This window comes from Paroedura picta, chromosome 13, assembly GCF_049243985.1.
Source record: "Paroedura picta isolate Pp20150507F chromosome 13, Ppicta_v3.0, whole genome shotgun sequence".
Classification (NCBI taxonomy): Eukaryota; Metazoa; Chordata; class Lepidosauria; order Squamata; family Gekkonidae; genus Paroedura; species Paroedura picta.
The window spans coordinates 44894035-44915939 of record NC_135381.1 but is presented as its reverse complement, the minus strand read 5'-3'; the positions used below and the strand labels follow the sequence as shown (position 1 = coordinate 44915939).

The 21905-nt window shown below is 51.6% G+C and overlaps 1 protein-coding gene across 2 annotated transcripts; it reads right to left on the bottom strand.

Moving 5' to 3' along the window:
- Positions 1-1374: 1374 nt before the first annotated feature.
- On the bottom strand, positions 1375-21560 carry FGF16 (fibroblast growth factor 16). 2 transcript variants are annotated; one of them, XM_077308348.1, is made up of 3 exons: positions 20890-21560; positions 8782-8885; positions 1375-2289 (listed from the first exon to the last, which is right to left on the bottom strand). In XM_077308348.1, exons 1-3 carry the CDS (start codon positions 21161-21163, stop codon positions 2044-2046), a joined length of 624 nt encoding a protein of 207 aa, XP_077164463.1. In that variant the 5' UTR covers positions 21164-21560; the 3' UTR covers positions 1375-2043. The 2 variants fall into 2 exon arrangements, with proteins under 2 accessions (XP_077164463.1, XP_077164462.1); XM_077308347.1 differs by having other exon boundaries at positions 1375-2286; positions 20890-21272.
- Positions 21561-21905: the final 345 nt, after the last annotated feature.

The following is a 21905-nucleotide window of genomic DNA, read 5'->3' as shown; positions in this document are numbered from 1 at the left end:
CTCATTTAGCCGTAAGCTATCTGGAGAAGCGAGCAAGGACTCCCAAAAGCTCCTCCCCTGCTACAGACTTTGTCAGTCTTTAAAGTGCTCCTGCAATCTTACTCTTTTCTCCTGCTACTGACAATCAAAAACAATTGACCTGTTTTGAGCTGCGGGGATGTGTGTGTGTGCTGTGTGAATGGGCAAGCTGTTTGCACCCTGCCTCTACTGTGTCTCCCGCATCCAGGACTTCACAGATGCATGTTTCCCTGTGCACCACGGAGTCTGGGAAGGGCAGACAGCTTACGCTCAGGAATGTAGAACGCAAGGCCAGAGGGCTGTGTCTCGTCGTCATGTACCTTAAGAATGGTTGAAGAAAGCTAGGGACAACAGCCCCTCAGCGTTGATTCGGCAACTATGGTCCTCCCTCCCCACTAAGCAGGCATTCTCACAGGCCACCCTTGTTTCCCTATAAACTCCACGTGGCACAAAGTGTGTATCTGGAAAATGTTCTGTATGCGGATTGTGCCATACAAATAATGCCAGGGTCCCCAGCTGTGGGGAGAGGTACTCTGCAGGCACTGAGGTTCCAAAATGTGGGAAATGGAGTCTTGAGTTCAAATGCCGCCCATACACATGGGGTGGGCAAACCACTTATCCTAACTTCAGTTCCTCAATCTATAAATTGGGGTCAATTGCTTGGTTGTTGCAGGTCATTTAGGAAAGAACTCTGATTTTTGTTGCAGTTTTGACTGTAACTAATAGTGAAATTGAATGAGCTTTATGAATATATTTCCATGAGGCTGACTTTTATTCTTCCTGTATCCTGTGCCTCCACAACATTTTAATTTATAAAGTAACTCCACAATTTGAAACATGCTGTTCATGCACAGATCTTACAGTAAATGTCGGAAACATGGGGAATGTTGACATTTACCAGAAATTATTTAGAAGTTATTAGCAGTTATGCTGTCATCCCCAACCGTTGCAGTTGGAAATCAGACCTGGCCTCCAAATCTGGCCCTTTACTTTGAGGGATTGATCCTTGCTTGATTCAGGCTTGATTGATTCAGGCTTTCATTGCATCATTTAGCAGAGAAGAGTTTTTTGCCCGACTCCAGAGCCCAAATCTGTCCTGAGTTGATGTTTGTACAGGTCCCTTACTTAGCATCCTCTTCTGAAGGTTGTTGCTTTTGCTGGCTGAATTGATTTCAGACGACTGCAATAAATCAGCAAACCGCCCACAAAAGTATAAAGAAACTTTTATTGCCAAAAAGCTCTTTAAAACTCAACCCCCCTTCTTGTTTCAGTAAGACTTTATGTTTTCTGTGTAAAGTTGGGCCATAATAGCTCTATTTTAAAAATAAAATACTTTTGTGGAAATAAATAAATATATAAAATAAATATCATATATACTTTATAAATAAAATTTGTCCATATGAAAAGTAGGTTTACATCTCGAGAATGTTTGCTTCCTGCCCCACTCTCTCCTGCCCCTACTCCCCCCACAGCAGGATGCCCACGTGCCCACAAACACACCCCTCAAGATCCAGGCCTGACTCTTGGGGTCTCTGCCTCTTGTTTTCCAACCATGAAGGTCTGTGAGCTGCAGACTGGCGAAACCTGGCCCCTCTTTACTGACCACACCAACAGAGCCCCAGCAGTGCAGACTACAGACCCCGGGCTCCCACTGGAAGAGGCCCTGCGAGATGCAGCCATTCACAGGTGAGCAGCAGATTACTCCTTTCTGTGGCCTTCATCTTCATCACGTTGCTGGGTTTTAGTTTCAGAAACAACTTTCTCTGTTTGAACATCCACTTTTTCGGAGCTATCCAGTTATTAAAACCACAGGAATAGCTCCCCGTCCTGGTCCTGCCTCCACCCAGCACAAATACACTCAGTTTTGATCTTTTACAAGAAAATACTGAGGAATACAGGGATTCCTTGCAGTGTTTCCCTGTTACCTAGGCTTGAAGAAGGATGAAATGAGTATAGGCTATAACGCTCCAGCGGAAGCTTGGGAGCCCAAGGGATATGCGCTGGCTGCTCAAGCAGTCGAGAACTTCACCTGTAGTGGAAGAGGTCTCTGTGCATGGCAGGGATCTTAGCGGGCTCCACAGGCCGAGGCAAAAAGTGGGTGAATTTTTGGTGTCTCTTAGTCCTGTATCCTTCTCGGGGGGAGCCGTCCTTGTTCAATGCAACGTAATACTGTCTTTCAGAATCGGAGTGCTTGTACAGAGTAGAAGCGTAAGTATTGTACCAGTTCTCTTCAAACTGCTCACGGAAGACACACTCCCTTGTCAGTTTCTTCTGTGTGGACAGGGTGGGAGTGAGAAGGACAGACACAGAGATCATTTTGTTAGAAATAATCAGACTCTCTCTGCACGCAAGTACTCAAGGAGATCCCGGATGGCTTACTTGATTTGTAAAGGCAGTCTCTGGGAAGCCCTAAGTGGTCTTCCCTGCTCTTTGTTCCCAGCATTCCGAGATGGACTGCCACTAAACCTGGAGGCTTCACTCTGCTATCTTGGCTCAGGGTAACCTGGCTCATGCATGCCAGGACTTGAGCTGCCTCTTTGAGGTCCACCTACTCTTGCACATCATCTCCAACAACAGCCTGCCTGATGCTTCCAGGAAGCCTGGCAGCAAGGGCATGAGGGCATCACTCATATGCTGGCAAATGATATTTCACAACCAGGCAAAATAGGAATGTTGTACAAACAGAAGCTATTTTTTGTACCCCATTTGTTACTATCTGAAGGAGACCTTTCCCTTCCTCTCCCCACAACAGCCACCTTGCGAGGTGGGACTGGCCCAAGGTTGCATGTGGAGGAGGAGTGGGGAATCAAACCAGGCTCTCCAGATTAGAGGCCACTACTCTAAACCACTACCCTAGTCTTTCTCAACTTTTTTACTGTCGAGAACCCCCTGAAACATTCGTGAGGCTTTGAGAAACCCCAGAAGTAGCACGACTGTGCAGAATATGGCTGGGAAGCAGAACTGTGGACATGCCCACCTGGGGCCCCTCTCCAAAGCGGCTTGCAAACACCTTTCCCTTCCTCTCCCCACACAGGCACCTTATGATGGATGAATTCAACAATACTTCATTTACAGTCATTTAGTCTAGCCCAATAGAAGCTGGGATATTAAAAAGTGAGATAAAATTCTGAATGCATTTAAAACTTAACCATAACTTAAGAACCATAACACCATTAAACAGAAACCCTGTGAGGGAGGCGGGGCTGAGAGAATGCTGAGAACTGCTCTGTGAGAACAACTTCTAACAAGACTGTGACTAGCTCAAGGTCCCCCAGCTGGCGGCATGTGGAGGAGCGGGAAATCAAACCTGGCTTCCCAGATTAGAGTCCGTCACTCTTAACTACTACACCACAGTGGTTCTTGTAGCTTTGTGTGGAGTTTCCTAATTGTGCTGATGTAGGACAAAAAGGTCTTTTCATTTATTTAATTACTAGCAGTAGAGCCCGCTGTAAAAAAAATACAGTGGGCCCTAGGGGAGGGTTTGCTTCCCCTCCCGCCCATGTAGCAAAATGTTCCCCAGGCCCCGGGGCTTGGGGAGCATTTTAAAGGCGGTGTGGATGCTTTAAAATGCTGGCCAAGCCCCAGGGAAGGCACTTCACGGCTCCAGGAGCCACGGAGCGCCTTCCCCGGGGCTTGGGCAGCGTTTTAAAGGCGGTGTGGATCCTTTAAGACGCTGCCCAAGCCCCAGGGAAGGTGCTCCGCGGCTGCAGGAGCCACGGAGCGCCTTCCCCGGGGCTTGGGCAGCGTTTTAAAGGCCGTGTGGATCCTTTAAGACGTTGCCCAAGCCCCGGGGAAGGCGCTCCGTGGCTGCAGGAGCCGCGGAGCGCCTTCCCCGGGGCTTGGGCAGCGTTTTAAAGGCGGCGGGGATGCTTTAAAACAGTCCCCAAGCCCCGGGGAAGGTCTGGGGAGCCGTTTTCGGGGCAGGGGCCAGGGAGCCTACCTTCGCTCTTGGCGGCCAGCAAAGTAATGGCCGCCGGAGCGAAGGGAAGCTCTGGTGGGGGGTGGGGCGGGCAATTGGTTTGTGGCCGGGCAAGCAGCCAATCAGCAGCCGCCCTGCGCGCGGCTGCTGCTGATTGGCTGCTTGGGGGTGGACTGACCAGCGGAGGGGCCAATCGGGAGGCGCGAAGCGCCTCCCGATTGGGCCCTCCGCTGTTCAGTCCAGGGGAAGGGGCCTATCAGCACCCTTCCTCATCCCGGACAGGGCCCGCCTTCGGGGCCCTTACTCTTTTATTTAGTCCGCGGTGCTGCGGCGCCGTGGGGCTGTGTTAAAGATATTTATATACCGCCCTCCCCAAAGGCTCAGGGCGGTTTACATAAAACAGAAACCATGGAGTGGGGCAAGCAGACACACTCAAAGGGATCCAGCCAGAGGTGGCTGAGAGGAAACCACGAGGAAATCTCTGCCCACCATCATCAGCTGGGCTACAGCGGAGAGACCTATGCTGCCCATCCCAAATCTGCTTCACTGTCTACAAATGTATTTTGTAGTCTCTGCTTGGTTAAAATGTCCAGTGTCAATTTAAATAGGTATTTATCATCTAAATGTACAGATCAGTTTTAATTCATGGACCTTCAGCCTCTGTCTCTCCAACTACCAAGGATACACTTTTCCCCTGCTGTTTTTTAGATACTAGTTGGTGGTGAATTCTGCGGAGGGTCTGTGTAACCTTGCTAATGCAGGTAATGCAGGAAGCTGACCCAGAAGTGCTGTGGCAAAAGAATGTAGGCCTAGGTCTTGCCAGACTTCAGGCTGTGGTTGAAATGGTGGTGGTAACAGTGCAGCCGGAGAGTAATCCTTTGTTCTCCTCTTCTGGAATTTCCGAGCTTGCCAAAATATCAACGATCCTTCACCACCTCCCTGGGTGGCACCTACCTGCTTCTGGGGCCTGGACTAGAAGCTGCCTATCCTGCCACGGATTGGCTCTTCTTTCTTGTCCTCGTCCTAACCTAAATGCTGAGCCTCCCCATCATCCCCTGGACTGACTCTGGTGCCGCTGCAGTCATGTGAATTTCTGAACTGTGCCGCAAGGAGGCTAAGGGAAGATGACCGTCTGCCTGGGTTGAGCATTGGACAAACTCATCCCATGAGGGTGGATCAGCCTCGGCCTAGGTTGCTTTGTACCATGAAGACAGGTAGGCTGTGAAGATGGTTGCCCCCTCAATAGCCTGTCTGTGTACAAAACTTTCCAGAGCCACCCCCTTGCCTTCCTCTTGCCCATTGCTTGCGTGCCCCTTTTAACCCGGAATTGCTGCATGTGAGTCGGGTGGGACAGATCCCTTGTAGCTCCCACGGACACAATTGCTGTCCCAAGGGAGCCCCCAAGTCCTTGGTTCACCCATACGCACATACTGAAAAAATGAGGAAAGATCCTGCCACTAGTCCAGGCTGGAGGGCAGAAGGATGCCAAGCTGTGTCTCATTCCTTCCGGGGGGCAGGGGAGGTGATCACCCTGTGCCTGAGCATACAGGAGTGGACCGGTCTAAAAGAAAGCTGCACGCACCTGTGCACCCTTCCTCCCAAACTTTGCACAGAGAGCACCAATCCCAGAATGATAGACTCTTCTCTCAGGTTTCTGATTTTCTCTGTAGAGCAAGCTGAACTGGGTGGCAGGCTCAGCTGCAGTGTCAAGTACCCCCCTCCCCTCCCCTCCCCATCCTGTGTGATCTCTGGCCACTAATTTCTGTGTCCTCCGATCCGGTCAGCGTGGGTCGTGTTGTTGACAAGACCGTCCAGCCCAGCAATTCTGAGAAGCAACCTAAGCAACCCCCTGAGTTATGCCTAAAGAGCTAAGGTCATTGAGATACCCTGAGGTCATTTCCCTAAATAGTCAAGGCCAGGAGCAAACTGCTGACTCTGACCCTGCAATGCCATTCCTCTCACGCTGGCTGCCTCTTGAGGCATGGAACAGACTTGAGAAGCCCACCCAAGCATCTTCTCCCAGGAGGCAGGGTTCTCTACGGGCGGGGTCCGGTGAGGGGGTCACCCCGGTAGCCACAGAGAAAAGCCAGTCCCTGCAATAAGGCCAGCCAGGTAAGCCCACGAGAATCCGTTTCACCCCACACAAATGCATGCCACATCCAACCCAGTGCCACCTTTGAATGTGGTGCTGTGAACATTTCAGCAGATTGCCTAAAGGGGAATCCAGGCAAAAGTTTGTAAAGGCCTCTGGATTTTCAGACTTAGCTGGAAGTCACAGGGCTGTTTTTTTGACTGCAGATCAGTACAGCTTGGACTTTACCATCTTGGTTCTCATTTTTAAAATATGTGTCGGGCTCTCATGATTCCACAAGGACACAGAGAGAGAAAAAATATTCCCACTGGTTGCAGGGGGCCTATAGTTATCACTGTCTAAACCAGTTAGCTTAAACTGGAGTAACTCTGCTGATTCCACAGAGAATAAAGATCTTCTCATGGTTTGAGTTTAGTACAGTGTTTTCAGGTGTCTACTCTGGCTCCAGAGACCAAGATAGAAACCTTGGAAAACAGCTAGGATTCCCCTCCCGGGGGCATGAAACATCCAGGGTTGCCTTTAAAACTGCATTGCTGACAAATATACATGGCTGAAAAATCTAAACTCTCCTGAAGGCACCGGTAGTTGCTTACCTAGATATCCTTCTGCGGACTGGGACCTGCACGGACAGCTTCTCTTTAGCTACGAGTTCCTCCCGCTTAGATCCCATGAAATGGATTTGTGCAAAAAGACTTTCGATGGGAGACAAGAGAGAGGTACCAGAGAGCTACCTAGGACAACTGTGGTATGCAAATATGGCTGGAGTGATGGAGCCGGGGGATGTTTGCATTTTGTCTTTTTCCGACATCTTGTTTTTCTGTCTCTTTTGGGTTAGATGTGTTATATTTTTACTAGAGGCAAAGCCCGTTGTCTCCAAGAATACAACGGGCACTAGACCTTGGCAGTGGGAAGAGGAAGGGGAGGAGTTGTCCAGTCTGTAAGGGCATGGGGTTGAATGTGTGTGTTGGGTGGGAAGTTGTGGTGGCAAATGAGGCCATGGGTGTGGAGAGATGGGTGTCAAGAACCTGTGGTGTGGAATGTTTGTTGAGTGTGGGAGAGGACTGACCTTTGGGAATTGTGGCATAGTGGTTACAGATGAGCTTTACAGAGCCATGCCTTCAGATATGTGAAGGGAAAATCAGACTGGAGACTCTTCTTAGGGGAAGATTACATGGCAACCAATTCCTCCCAGTTCTACGTCATTTCCCTTCTTGTGGGAATTAGGCCACATTCACCGAAATGCCCCTCTGCCCTAATACACATGGGGTAGTCACAGTACGCAGGTGTCCACCCTGTTCCTTCTGTCTCCCATGTTTTCACTGTTAATAAAATCTTATGTGCCTAAATGCTTCTTTCATGGTTGCTCCTTAGAACAACGGATTTTTGTACCCTATTGCTTACTACCCAAGGCCTCTCACACAGGTTGTTGTTGAATTGAAAGACTTGAGGCTTACTGCACAGGGTTGTTGTGCAGATGAAACAGGAGACAAAAGAGCCAGTTTCCTTTGCAGAATAACGCTGTGCAGTGGCCTCAAATCTGCAGAGAGTTGTAAAGAAGAAAGAAACATGGCTTGGCTGTGTCTAACCTCCGGGGAGAGCAGTATTTTAAGTGAGAAGGGGCTTTTCTGTGGCCTCCCTGTCAGGCAACTGTTTGGCAGAAGGGGAATGTTACCCCCCCTCAAAAGGAAGGCCCTCAGGCTCCCCTGCATTGCTCTTTGAAGGAAAATGCCTCCCTCCCCTCAGTCAGGGGCTGTCAGAGGCTCCTTCACAGCAGGTCTGAAGGGAGGGAGGGGAGGGGGCGCACTCTGCAGCCTCCTGCCAGCTCTGTCAGGGCTCTGAGGCCATTTGCAGTTGGACATGACAGTTAGGGCAGCCTTGGGGCGAAAAGGGCTGGCACAACCTGTCCAAGCCTCTGTTCCCACCCCCCTTGGCATCCCTGCTGACCTCCTCTCCCTGAGGTAGTCAGGAGCAGACTGGCACCCAGACTGGGCTGGGTGAATGGAATTTTGGTCTGTCCTGGTGAGGGGCCAATAGGAAGGTGCTTTGCGCCTTCCGATTGGCCCCTCCGCCTGTCAGTCTGGGGCCATGGGACCAATTGTTGCTCCCCCCATCCCGGACTGAGCCCACCCCAACACCCCTTACTGTTTTATTAAGAGGGAAAAGATGGGGGCTGGTTACTGTGTAACCTTTAATATGTTTTATTCTGAGTCACCTCAAGCCAGTACCTAGTGCCCGGAGAGGTGGGATATAAATCTTAAATAAATAAATAAATAAATGAGGAAAAAAACAGGCTTTTTTTGAGAGGAACCAAGACTTCGGAAAAGACTCCTCACAGAAGTGAGACCACCACCCTTTAAAATGCATAAAGTGTATAATTTGAGGCTTAACGTGGTGGCTAAATTCTAACGTCTCAGGGGTAGTCAAACTGCGGCCCTCCAGATGTCCATGGACTACAAATCCCATGAACCCCTGCCACGCTGGCAGGGGCTCATGGGAATTGTAGTCCATGGACATCTGGAGGGCCGCAGTTTGACTACCCCTGGCTCTAGTTTGATGCAGTTCTTTTTCAAGGAATATATCTGTGCGGTTATGCTCCTGCTGCTCCTGCTGCCTTAATGGCCAAACATCCTTCCAAACTCCTCACACCAGGCACGAAAGGCATAGGCCACAAATAATGCATATCAGATAACATTGAGCCACAACATGGCCCTCATTCTCGTCTTCCACAAATCCCTAAGAGTTTCCTACTTACCGATCCGTACAGCTCGCCTCGCTCATTCATTCCAAGGTAGAGTCCAGAGTCCACCCCACGGATACTAACCAGCCCCACAGCCAAGCTAATGAATTCCAAAATCCCTTTAAAGGAGAGAGAGAAAGAGAAACAGAGAGAAATAGAAAGAATGTACAGTTACTTTGAGACCCAATGTATTATCAGTAGTGAAAATATGGTCACTCCCCAAGCCATGCCTCCAAGGGCATCACTGAGGGGGTCCAACTCTGTCCGCATTCGTAGGGTTGGGTGCTTCAGCTCAGTTTGGCCGCCTCAGCAACCACCGAAGCCCCAAGCGGTGCGTAGGAGGCCAGTGCTGTGGCGCAGAGTGTGGGGGTAGCGGTGCTCCAGCTAGCAGCTGCATGGTGAGGCAGAGCTCTGTGCCTACATGCGGCTGCTAGTTGGTGTTCTGCTTCCGCCACCCCTCCTCTTTGTGCCGTGTTGCTGGCCACCTTGGGCTGCGGTGATCGCCGAGGCAGCCGAATCAAAGCACACACCCCTAGTGAAGTGCGCTGCGGTCCAACATACGGCATTTCCCGAGAAATAAATCCCCCCCCCCAGCTAAGAGGATTCTTCTGCTTGTGGAAAATATAGCAGGGAAACATAACTGCCCTACAACACGTTGTTGCCAACCACCTGGAGAACAGCTCAGCAGTGGGTGCAAAGTGCCATCAAGCTGCCTTATGGCGACCGCGTAGGCAAGCGATTTCCAGAGTGGTTTGCTATTGCCAGTCTCTGCATCATGGCCCTTGTGTTCCTTAGAGGTTGCCCATCCAACTAGCAGCCAGGGCCAACCCCGCTTACCTTCCAAGCTCTTGCGCAAATCAGGCCAGCCTGGCTGATCCTGGTCAAGGACACCCCAGCAGTCACAACCCATAAAACAGCAGGCACTGCCTAAGTCATCACAGGCTCTTCAGACATGGTCCGCTCACATCTCCACCCAGCCATTTAACTCCTTATGAGTTGAGGGAAGGAGTTGAGGCAAGGCTGGCCATTTACACAACGGACAGTTTGGCCACTGTTCGATCCATGGGTTTAGGAATCATTGCAGCTCTAAACTGGTGAAGACACAGGATACAAGGAGCACCAAGACTCCACTGAACCCCTCCTCCCTTCCCACAAGCCCCCCATTATATTCAGTTAAAGAACAGTGGATCAGCCCACGGTTGCAGGTGACTGGATGCACAGCAGTTTAAACTGATTGGATCCATGGAGGATCCTACTGTGAGCTTACCTGTTTGAAGCCACTGGCTCCCGCAGGGAAGTCAGCTAGCCATGAGCCAATCAGAGGCTGCAAATCTTGATCCTACCTTGACCTTAAGCTCAGTCCTCTGCAGCAGGGGTAGTCAACCTGTGGTCCTCCAGATGTTCATGGACTACAATTCCCATGAGCCCCTGCCAGCGTAGGGCTGCATAAGCAACAGCCAGGGCCTTTAAAAGGGCAACGGTAAGGATGCTGCTGATCCGGCAGGCCTGCTAGGAGCTGCAGCAGATGCCTGTGCAGGTGAGCAGCACCTACAGTTACCAAACTCCAGGTGGTATCTGGAGATCTCCTGGGATTACAGCTGATCTTCTGGCAACTGAGATCAGTAACCCTGGAGAAAGCTGCCACTTTTGAAAGGAGGACTCTATGGTACTATACCCCACTGAAGTCCCTCCCCTACTCAGCTTCCATCCCCAACATCTCCATGTATTTCCCAACGCAGAGATGGCAGAGTGGACACTCCAATTAGTACTTAATAGGCTCATCACCAGTAAAGGAATCTGTTCTGCTGCCCCTAGGTTTCCCACTGTTAACAGAGGCAGCCCCATACAAGGGGTCTAAAATCACAATGAGCAGAAGGCTACATCCTCCCCACCTCCTAACTGGGATATGAGGCCTCAGATCTCCATTCCAACTTGTATCTGATGAAGCGAGCTCAGACGCTCCAAAGCTCACCCTGCTGGGCAGTGAGGCCAAGGATGTTTGGAGGTGGTTGGCTACTGGCTTCATCCATGTCATCCTGACCCCTCATGGTCCTTGGGGGTCTCCCATCCAAATACTAGCCAGGGTCAGCTCTGTTTAGCTCCCGAGGTCAGATGGGATCTGGTTTGACTGAGCTAACCAGTCAGGATGTAGCAGAAGGGGTCTCCATCAAAATCCAGGGCATATAGAGAGAAAGACAGCCCAGTTTTGCAATAAGGTAAAGGTAAAGGTATCCCCTGTGCAAGCACCGAGTCATGTCTGACCCTTGGGGTGACGCCCTTTAGCGTTTTCATGGCAGACTCAATACGGGGTGGTTTGCCAGTGCCTTCCCCAGTCATTACCATTTACTCCCCAGCAGCAAGCTGGGTATTCATTTTACCGACCTCGGAAGGATGGAAGGCTGAGTTAACCTTGAGCCGGCTGCTGGGATTGAACTCCCAGCCTCATGGGCAAAGCTTTCAGACGGCTGCCTTACCACTCTGCGCCACAAGAGGCTCTGTTTTGCAATAAGGGACACAAAGTAGGGGGCTTTTTCTTTGCACGTGTGTCACATGGTTCTATGCCCTGCCTTGTGGGGAGCAGCTCCAGCACACAGCTCCACAGGTTCAAACTCGCTCTTTCCACAGTGGTGGAACAACAGCCAGGGGCTTTTCGCACCGGGATCTTTGTAGCAAATTGGTTGCTGAATGAAAAATCGCCATTTAAAATAGTGGAATTCGTCGTTATGCATACCTGCCTTTGTAGTGGAATCCAGTTGCGTTTTGTAGCGTTTCCCACAGGCTTCCGGTCTCGGCAAAAATCGCTAGAAAGGAAGCGCTCTTGCCAAGCTCGTCCCGCCCCTGGCCGTCAAGCAGCCAATGGGCAGCCGTTAGCATGCTCCCAAACAGCCCCTTTCCCTTTTAGAAAGTTTTTTTTTTTTAAAAAACCAGACCCATTGCAACGAATCTGTGTTGATTCGTTGCAACGGAGAGACCCATCCAGCTGCCTGGTGTGTTTGAGCTGTCATTTATTCGTTGCCACACTCCCTCCGAGTGAAAAAAAAAATACCCCCCCCTCTCACGGGCCCAATTTTCGGCTGAATGAATGTGTAAAAAATAAAGGGGCAAACGGGCTTCTCTTGTTTGTGCTTAGTGACTGAAGGGGAGGGACTGAAGCCGGGGAAGCCTCTAAACAGAGGCTCGCTGGTGCGTTTATCCCCGCTCGCTCGGAGAAAAAAAAATGGCGATCGCTTCGCCGGAAGATCAGAGGAGAGAGCCAGGGGGAGGGACTTTGTAGAAACCGCAACAATGTTAACGCACAGGTCTTTTTCGCTAGTGTTGGTTGCAGGACTGTATCGCTTTCCGGAGGGTGAATCCACTTTTGGGGATTTCCCTGAAAGCGCTACAAGGAAGCGCTTTTTGCAGATCGTTTTCAGGTGTGTGGCAGATTGTCAACGACGTTGTGCATAACGGCAAATCAGTAGCGTTTTCAATTGGCAACCATTGTGCGATTTTGAAGGCGTGCGAAAAGCCCCCCAGACATCACTGGCTGCCTGAACAGGCCCCTTAGCAGCATCTTGGCTTGGTACAATGAAAGCAGCACCAGTGTGCTGCAGGAGAATGAGGGCTCCCACCCCACAGGAATACAGGAGGGGACTGGCAAACAGATATGGGCAAGTACAATGAATTAGTTATTCCCACAGTGATTTGGCAAAGCAGTGGGGAAGGGGGGGGGCTTGTTTGCCCATGTATTTGTCTGTTTGTCATTCTGGGATTGCATTCAAAAGTCAGGGTATTGCTCCGCAGGGATGCCTTGAGAGAGCGCCAGAGACTACCTCAGACCAGGATATAAAGGGCCACCAGTTGGACACTAAAAGGAAAATGGGCAGAAAGAGGAGGGCTGGCAGAACAACCGGGAGTAAGGATGTTCCCTCTATTTATAGAATGATCCAAATGTCCAGCCCTCCATGAGCACCCCTGACACACACTGGTTGGGTTACATCTCACAGATCTCACAGGAACAATCCTCAGATCTCACAGGAACAGCATCAGCGTGCTTAACCTCTCTGTGGGAACTGTGGGCATAACCCCAGGAGGGAGGGATGGTCACGGTAATTCTTGGGCAGCAAAGATGGCATGAAGATACGGTGAACTGGCATGGCATGATCAGCTCTAGCCAGACTGCACAGCAATAACAACAGCAACAGCAACAACAAAGAAGAGTTGGGTTTTATACTCAGATTTTCTCTACCCAAAGGAGTCTCAAAGTGGCTTACCCCCCTTTCCCCCCCTCCCGCCATAACAGACACCCTGTGAGGGAGGGGAGGCTTAGAAAGCTTGGAGATGCCTGTGAGTGGCCCAAGGCCACCCAGCTGGTTGCATGTGGAGAAGGAGCTGAGAATCAAACCCAGTTCTTCAGAATAGAGGCCACTGACCTTAACCACTATATCTGGTGGAAAGCTGTCTAAAACTTTAACCATGACTCTAAAGCCCCCAGTTTCTCAGGTTTGAAGAGTTGGTTTTTATACCCCACCTTTTACTACCTGAAGGAGTCCCAAAGGGACTCCTCTACATGCAGCCAGCTGGGTGACATTGGGATAGGCACAGTCCTGATAGTTCTATTTTCATAGGGTAAGGGAAGGCAATTGTCGGCTCTGAGACTCCTTCGGACAGTGAAAAGTGAGATATGAAAACCGACTCTTCTTCTTCTTCCACAATCACCTTCCCCTCCTCTCCACACAACAGTCGCCCTGTGAGGAAGGGAAGACAAACACAGCTCTCCAGATTAGAGGCTGCTGCTCTTAACCACTTACACGAGAAGAAGAAGTGCTAGTTTATTTGCATATACAGACCCTTCTTTGGTGGACTCAGGACAGGTAACATCAGATCAAAACAATTCAAATGCAATAAATAGATAACACAATTAAGTATTAAAATTATATCACCACCACCTCCTTCACAGTTTTTAGACCTTCTGAGGGGCTAATCATTGTTAGGTGGGTTTTTGAACAGGGGGCCGACGTCTCCATGGTGCTGTTTCTTGGCGTCAACCACAGGCCTGGCAGAAAGTACCATCTTTTGCCTTGAGCCTCCACATACCCACGTTTTCGTGTGTCTGGCTTCAGTCTGAAGCCAGCAAGCACACTCACCCCCTGTAGGCATAGCGCACATGAAAACTGAGCTGAATTCCCTGAGCTGTAGCTATGCCTGTAGCTCATTAGGACAAGCATTCTCCACCCCTGCCAAGGCTTGAAAGGCTCGAGATGGACTTCCTAAAGTAAAAAAAAACAACACTTCCATTCATCTTAAAAGAAGGGCAGAGGGGTGCCTAACCACGCAGTCTTTTGTGTGAGCACACTGCCTCAGGCTACAGATGGCTTCGGGGAACCACCGACCAGGTTTGCCGTTTTCCTTTGCCAAACCTTCATTGGTGGTTTCCCATCAAAGCACCAACCCACCTAAGCTATAGAGATGGGGCTATCCTATAGCTTTTCCTATTGCACTGATGACTTTTTGATTTCCTTTATCTCCTGAAAACTTTTTAGCAACACAGCCCAGAATATCTTACCATTTTGGATTTCTTTATCCTGCCTTCCCTCATGGTTACAACAATAGTGAAAATATTTCCTGTTAGAAGCAAAATTAAATAACAAACCCCAAATCTCATCACCCTTGCCATTCAACCCCCCTCCCAAAAGTCCTGGCTAACAGGCAGGTCTTACAGCGCCTCTTAAGACCCCCCTTTTGCCTCCTCAAGAGCACTTCCCACAGAGCGAAAGCCACCATGGAAAAGGCACGGGCTCTGGCTAATGCTAGACTGGCCACTCTTGTCCCTTAAAGGGATTTATGGTACTTCATGGTAATAATACAGGTGAACTGAGACTGAATACTGGGCATCCCTGTCCCAGACATGACCATATAAGAGAAGCCATGTGAGATCTGGCAAATGGCCCATCTGACATTCTATGTCGCACAGTGGCCAAAACCCAGGGGCCATCAGGAGGTCTGCCAGCGGGGCCTAAACATCCCTTCTGCTGTGGCCCAAAACAGCCAGAACACAGAGTATCACTTCTGACAACATGCTGAAGGTTCCGCAGCTTCCCATTGGTAGATTCCCCCCCACACCTGGGCCAATGGCTGCTCTTGCTCAGGATTCCACAGCCCCACCTCACTTAAAATACTGCTGTGGCCGGCCTCACTGCTGGAGGGAACAAGCAGCCAAGCCATGCATGTCTCTTCTCCCCCACTTTCTGAACGTTTGAGGCCTACTGCGCAGAGTTGTTGTGCAGGTGAAATTGGATACTGTTGCGTGCGTTATTTTGCCTCCTGTTTCATCTGAACAACAACCCTGTGCAGTAGGCCTCAAGTGTTTCATCTCCACAACAACCCGCATTGGTAGCTTTAAATGTTTCTTCTGTACAACAACCCTGTCAACCCTTCAAAGCAGCCCTTTCTGCCTGGAGAGCTGATCTTTATAATCTGGAGATGAGCAGCAATTCCAGGAGATCTACAGGCCACACCTGGAGGTTGGCTGTCACTGGTCTGAACATATTCCTTGAGGAAGTGTATAATGCCTCTACAGCCACCTAACCAGCCACATAACACCTCCTGACCAATTTCAGGTCAAGAAAACATTGCAGAGAGGAGGTAAGGTTGCCAGATGGGTGTAGGTTCATGTTCGGGAATTCCACACTACCTAGGTGTGCATAATCCTGACTAGGGTCAGGACTGCTGTGCACAGAGAGGCCTCCTCTTAGGGTTCCCAGCTTCCAACTGAGTAACTAAACCCACACACAACCATGAGCTAGCGCCTACTGCATTACAGAATGCCACAGGAGTTACTACTAGTAAAAACATAAAAGCAGCCATGTTAGGATCAGGTCAATGGTCCCTCCAGTTCAACACTGTGTCACACAGTGGCCAAAACCCAGGTGCCACCAGGACCAGAACTCCAGAAGCCTGTAGCTCCTCCCCCCCTCCCCCCCACAAGCACCAAGAAGATAAAGCTTTCTTGGTGGTGATTCCACAATTATGGAATTCCTTCTCTCAAGGAAATCTTTGAGCATTTTTGGAGGAATGTGAGCATCTTCCTCTGTTTGGAGCAACACAATCTATATTCTATATCTGTTTGGAGCAGCATCTATACAATTTTAATTTTGCCCTTCAAGTAAGGCACTCACAGCGCCCCCATATCCATCTTGTCTCCTGTGAAGTAGTGTCCATTCCGCACACATAGGATAATGCACTTTCAATGTGCTTTTGCAGCTGGATTGTTCCTGTGCAGAAAATCTACTTCTAAGGTGCATTGAAGGTGCATTAGCCGTTGGGTGCAGAATGGGCTACTATGCCAAATCAACTCTCCAGTCATTTTTGAATGGGCTGTTTCTCAAGTTGGGATTGCTTCAAATGACTCAACTGGAGGTTACCCACCTAGAGTCCTTGTTGGAGGAAATGGATGATGTGAGCAGCCACAATAATGGCACCTTTCTTTCAGAGCTCCTTTTCTGGGCACACCCAATATAACCCCCCCCCCCGAGTATTGGCTGTGTGGGTATGTGGGTTGGCCCTAATGTCTTCCCTTCCCTAGCTCACATTCAGAGGGTGTTGCAAGTGAATCTCAACTTCACCCGCTTCCCTGGGAGTGGCCTTTGGGACCGGACCAAGAATTCCCTTTCTGAGTACAACAGAGTCTTCTCTGGCCAAGTGTGTTTTGTTTTTCCAGTTCTTGTCTTCCCTTCCATGGCTGAGTTATTTGTTCCATTTAGCCCTTTGAGTCTCTCCAGATCACATTCTGTGAGATTTGACTGGAATTTCTGGTGTTTGAAATGGTGCATGATCTTTGAACCTCCATCACAGGGTGGGCGTCCTGCCAGCCATTGTTATATTCCCGAAACAATTGCTGAAAGATTACTTCAGCTGCCTGCACCTGTTGCGTCTTGTACAAGCATACCCAGGGGCGAGGGGGCTTCACAGCAAGGCGGGACGCTGGACTGATATCTGCAAATCTTTAAAAAAAATTCAGCTAAGAAAACCTCAGCAACTGTTTGGCAACAGGTGCGCCTGGGTATGAATGTCAAAGTCTGCAGAAATCTCCAGGGAACCTCCAGAGCAGCAGAAATATACAAAACCCCAGTTGTGCAAGCAGATCCTTCTCCTCATGAGGCTGCAGAGGCAGGCTGCAGTCTTCTGTTCTCAAGCCTTCCCCCCTCCAGAGCAGCTGTGGCCACAGGTTCAGCTTTCTCAAGGCCCACCCGTGAGTCCCCTTTGCACAGGTTTCTGAGCAAATTTGTCCCCAACATCCAGATCTGCCAGGCCCTTACAACCAGAGGATCACGTGGCTCCAGGCCCACTTGGATAAACAGGCACCGGTCCTCACCCAAACACCTTAATTACAGGAAGCACTTCAGCAGAGAGAGCAGGGCTCTTGCTATGGTGGCCCCTGCCCCAGAGAGCACATCACCTACAGAATATGTACATCCCCATTCTTAAGAAGCTCTCCAAAATCTCTCATTTCAAAATGTTTTTGAGGGACGGTTCTTGATCAAGGCTGGATTCTTTTCTGGGCTGCTGCAGCCAAACAGCTACCAATAGGAGCTTGGAAGAACTGGGTTCAAAACTTCCCATCTATGAAACAAAGATAAAAATATTGACCCCTCCTCATAGGGATGCAGTGTGTCATGGACCTCTCTGCCCATGCCATAGTTGCCTATGCTTCTGTCTAAAGGAACCTGTCCTGGTCTGGCAGTTCTGCCAAGGACTGAAGCACACCTGTAACCAATTTCTATATCCATCAATAAAGGATATTTATTTCTGCTGCAAGAAGAGTCTGATGACTGCAGGAAGTTCAGCAGGAGCATCACACTGGAACAGAGTTCTCTTTAAAATGTCCACCAATGACCTCTGCAAATGCTCAGCTTCTCCTAGAGCAAGGAGCCTTCCCCTGTCTCAAGAGGCCACAGCAAATTCAGTGACCACAGCCCATAAGGACCAAGGATTCTGAGACCTGTCAAATGGGACTGACCTTCATTTGACCCTGAACCTGGAGCAGCTACAACCCCCTTGAGAATCACAGTCGCCCACTGAAGGAAGAACATTCTCCCATGAGATGGCCAACTCTGCGTGATTTGTGCAGAGAGGAAGAAGAAGAGCTGTTTTTATACCTCACTTTTCACAACCAGAAGGAGTCTCAAAAGCGGCTTAGATTCGCCTTCCTTTTCCTCTCCCCACAACAGACACCCTGTGAGGTGAGTGAGGCTGAGAGAGCCCTGATATTACTGGAGAAGAAGAGTTGGTTCTTATATGCCACATTTCTCTACCTGAAGGAGTCTCAAAGTGGCTTCCAATCACCTTCCCTTCCTCTCCCCACAACAGACACCCTGTGAGGGAGGGGAGGCTGAGAGAGCCCTGAGATTACTAAAGAAGAAGAGTTGGTTCTTAGATGCTGCTTTTCTCTGCCCGAAGGAGTCTCAAAGCGGATTCTACTCACCTTCCTTTTCCTCGCCCCACAACAGACACCCTGTGAGGGAGGGGAGGTTTAGTGTTCCAAGGTCCCCCAGCTGTCTGCATGTGGAAGAGGAGGAGCGGGGAATTGAACTTGGCTCTCAAGGTTGCTCTTAGGCCCTACACCACGCTGGCAGACAGTTAATGTCATGAACCTTTTGGGGACAGGCTCTGTCCATATTTCAGACCAATCTTTCATCTTCAAAAGCACATTTGTGAAAAAGGAGTTTTCCCAGCCAAGAGCAATGCAACTACCCTTTTGCTAAAAGAGGAAGTGATGAGGAATATAAATGGTTTTGGGGGAGTGATGTGCCTCCTTGGCCTTGTGGAGTGGGATTAAGAAGGGCTGCAGCTCATTTCCCAGGAACCAGAACTGTGTCATACCTCATCCTGTTCCTTCCAAAGAAACTCCAAAGGCGGGGATGGTCCCTAAGTGGCAAGTCTGCCGCTGAGCAAGAAGGAGCCCGGCCTTTGACAATCCTGTTCCCCCCCTCTCCTCTTCAACCACATCAGCAACCCTGCAGGCACACCCCAAATCTGAGTGCTCTTCCCATTACCAAAGGGGCTTCTTTGAAGGCTCTAGAACATGAACCATTGTCCCAAATATTTTCACCGTTCCCTGCCACTTATGGGTGGAAGGGGGGAATGTTTTTTCAAGCTTTCCAACTGCAGGGAATAAGCACAACAGGTGGCACTACAGGCCCCATTCGGCTCACTTCGGGACCCCCACCCCCATTGTAGTGAATGCAAACATTTGTCCCCCCAACCCCTTCCCAGCCCATAAGGACAAGGACTTTCTCCCTCATCCCAGCATCCTGCTACATTCTGGAGACAAAGTTCCACAGACACCAACCAACTCCAAGATGAGATGCCCAGAAATGGCAGATAAGTCTTCTGTTGCCCACACTTCAGTGGCCACAGGCAGCTGCAGAGCTGTGTTCTGTGGTCATCTCCGATGATGGCTGGCCAGTCTCCCAGGAGGCCTTTGCAGGACACTGCATGAGCGCAGCCCCTCTTCCGCCGCATGCAGGAAAGCCACCAGTGCAGGGAACAAGCTCCCCTCCAGCACGGATTCCCAGCACTTGGCTGCTACACTTTGGCACCCTCCATAGGAAACGTAGGCTGGCTTCTGGGATTGATTGTCATGGGAAGGCCCAGACATTATATGGCTTTTCCTGAACCTCTTCCAGCACGGGGAGGCCCCGCAGCCCCCTTGCAGCTGCAGCAGCAGCAGCTCCTGGGTCACTTGCCAACCCCCACCCCACCCAAAAAGAGATGTTGCCCAACCCTGTGCTAGGAGCCTTCCAAGGTGACCCTGCACACAGCCCAGGCTCCTTCTGGGTATAAACCTCACACTCCACCACCATGCGAGAAGTACTGAGCCTCCCCACACCCCTGCCGGCCAGATTTAAATCCATTAACCCAGTTGCCCGTTTCCAGTCAGCGATCCATGCTGAGCCACTCAGATTCACCAGGAGCCAGAAGAGGCCAGTTCCTCTCAGGGTATCCGACAAGGACAGGCAAAGATGCTAATCTGGCTCCTCCCGCAGCATCCCGTAAAGAATCTCACGCAAAGAGACCAGGAGTATCTCAGAAGATGGGAAGAGGCCTGCTGGATCAGAGCACGGGTCTCACGACACCTCCTGTTCTCCAGCTTGCCCCCCCCCCCCGAGTCTCATATCTACACTGCTTCGGAACAGGGAGGTTCTGCTCTGAAAAGCAAGCCGGAGAAGACTGCTGCTCTCCTGAAGCCTGAATTGGAACCAGTAACTCTGGAATGTAAACAGACGGCTAAGCGGGCAGGAGAGCACGCCAGCTCCTCTGAGGTTCCCAGCTGCCTTTTGCTTTTGAGCCCAGTTGAAGCTGCACCTGATAGTTCCTCCCCGGGAACTGCTGCCCTCCCATTACAACAAATTATTTATTTTGTGCTGCCTTTGGGAGAGGCCTGGAGCGAAATCTGTAACATTTTATATCAGCAGCTCCCTCGCCTAGCTGGACGCCAATTGTTGAAGCACTTGTGGAATGCTAAAGCTTCGATTTATTAGAAGCACGGCACTGTTAACTCTTTGCCTTCACCTGGCAAACCTCATGGACAAAAAAAAAAGAAGAAGAAGAAGAAAAGAAAAAGAGCAGCTGCTTTGAAGCAGGAGCCAGGGGCTCCCCAATGAACCACATTTACTCAGAAGAAAGTCCACTGCATGTGGCTGGAAGCCACACTTCCAAATCAGGGGGTTGTGCTAGAACCTCAACCCTCCCTTCAAAGAGGAAGGAAATCTCTCGAGAGATCAGGGTTGCCAGGGCGGAATTGGGGTTGGAGGTCTGAGGTTTAGGAACAAAGCCTGCAGGACAGGTGGAAGTGCCTGGGTGGGACTGGGGGGAAGGAGTGCAGCTCTGACCTGGGGAATTCTGCCCACCTGTCCTGCCCCAGCAGAACAGGGGACCGGGAGCAGGTTCTGGCAGGGCATGGGAGGGCAGAGGGGTCAGATCCAGGTTGGGAAAGTCCCGGGCATTTGGGGATGGAGCCTGGGGAGGGCAGGCACCTCGGGCCCCGCGGGTCCGCCATTGCCTGCAAGCGACCGGGCTTGCTCCGCCGAGGGGGCGCCCCTGGGTGGCGTGCCCGTCCCGTCGGGGAGGGGGTGTGCTTACCGAAGCGGCTGTGGTCGTGGCGGGTGCCGTGCACGGTGCCGTTGGGGCAGATCTCCAGGTGGAAGCCGGTGCGGCAGTAGAGCTGCCGTCGGCGCAGGATGCCCTTGAGGTGGGCGAAGTCGGTGGGCGAGCCCCGCTGCAGCCGCCCCTCGATCTGGCCCAGCCGCTCGGCCAGCACCCCCGGCGACTCCCCCGCGGCCGCGCTCCCCAGCGACGCCGCCCAGCCGGGCCAGTCCGAGTCCAGCGAGCCCAGAAAGCCGCCCACCTCGCCCATGGCCGCCCCCACCAGCCTCACTGGGCGGCGGCACCTCGCCGGGCGCCCCTCCGACGCCCTGCGCCGCCTCGCATCGCGCCCGCCGCCTCTGGCCTGCCCGCGCCCGCCGGGCCCTTTATAGGGCCGCCCCCCCCCTCCCCTCGCCTGCCCCGACAGCCCGGCCGGGGAGACGCCACCCCCTCCGCCCCCGCCCTCCCTCGCTCGCCGGGCTGGGGGCTGGGCGCTGGGGAGGCGCAGTCTAACGGGGCGCCCGCGGGCACCTGCTTGGTCCAGTTTGCAAGGCGGGACCCTCTTCTGTCCGCCCCCTCCCCCCCGTCTTAATGGAGAAAGGGGAGCGCGGAGGGGGCTTTGCCAACGAGCCTCGCCGTTGCTTTTAAGCCCCCCCCCTCCCGCGACCGCGCTGGACGGCCGCAGAGAAGAAGCCTTGCGGGGGTGGGGGGTGGGGGGTGGGGGGTGGGGGGTGGGGCTGCCAGCCGCTCGTGGCCCTTTTCCCGCCACCTCTCTCCGGGCGGCTGCAAACAGGTGTTTCCTCGCGGGCTTGGCCTCCCTGACATCGGAGCCCGATCGGCAGCTGCTCGCGGGAGCCGCAGACAGACAGACAGACGGACGGACGGACGGACAGACACGGGGCCAGACCGGGGGCCGAGGGAGGGCGGGAGGATGAGAGGGGGCGCTTAGCCATCGCGCCCCCCCGCCCCCCGACGGCTCCTCCGCGCTCTTTGCTGGCCGCGGGGCGCGTCTT

Bases quoted from the DNA above. Each gene is read 5' to 3' on its own strand.
- FGF16 (XM_077308348.1), bottom strand. From the start codon at position 21,163: ATGGGCGAGGTGGGCGGCTTTCTGGGCTCGCTGGACTCGGACTGGCCC. The intron at 8,886-20,889 runs GTAAGCACACCC...TCTCCTTTAAAG, and splicing joins CCACGACCACAGCCGCTTCG to GGATTTTGGAATTCATTAGC. The intron at 2,290-8,781 runs GTAAGTAGGAAA...CTGTCCACACAG, and splicing joins GAGGCGAGCTGTACGGATCG to AAGAAACTGACAAGGGAGTG.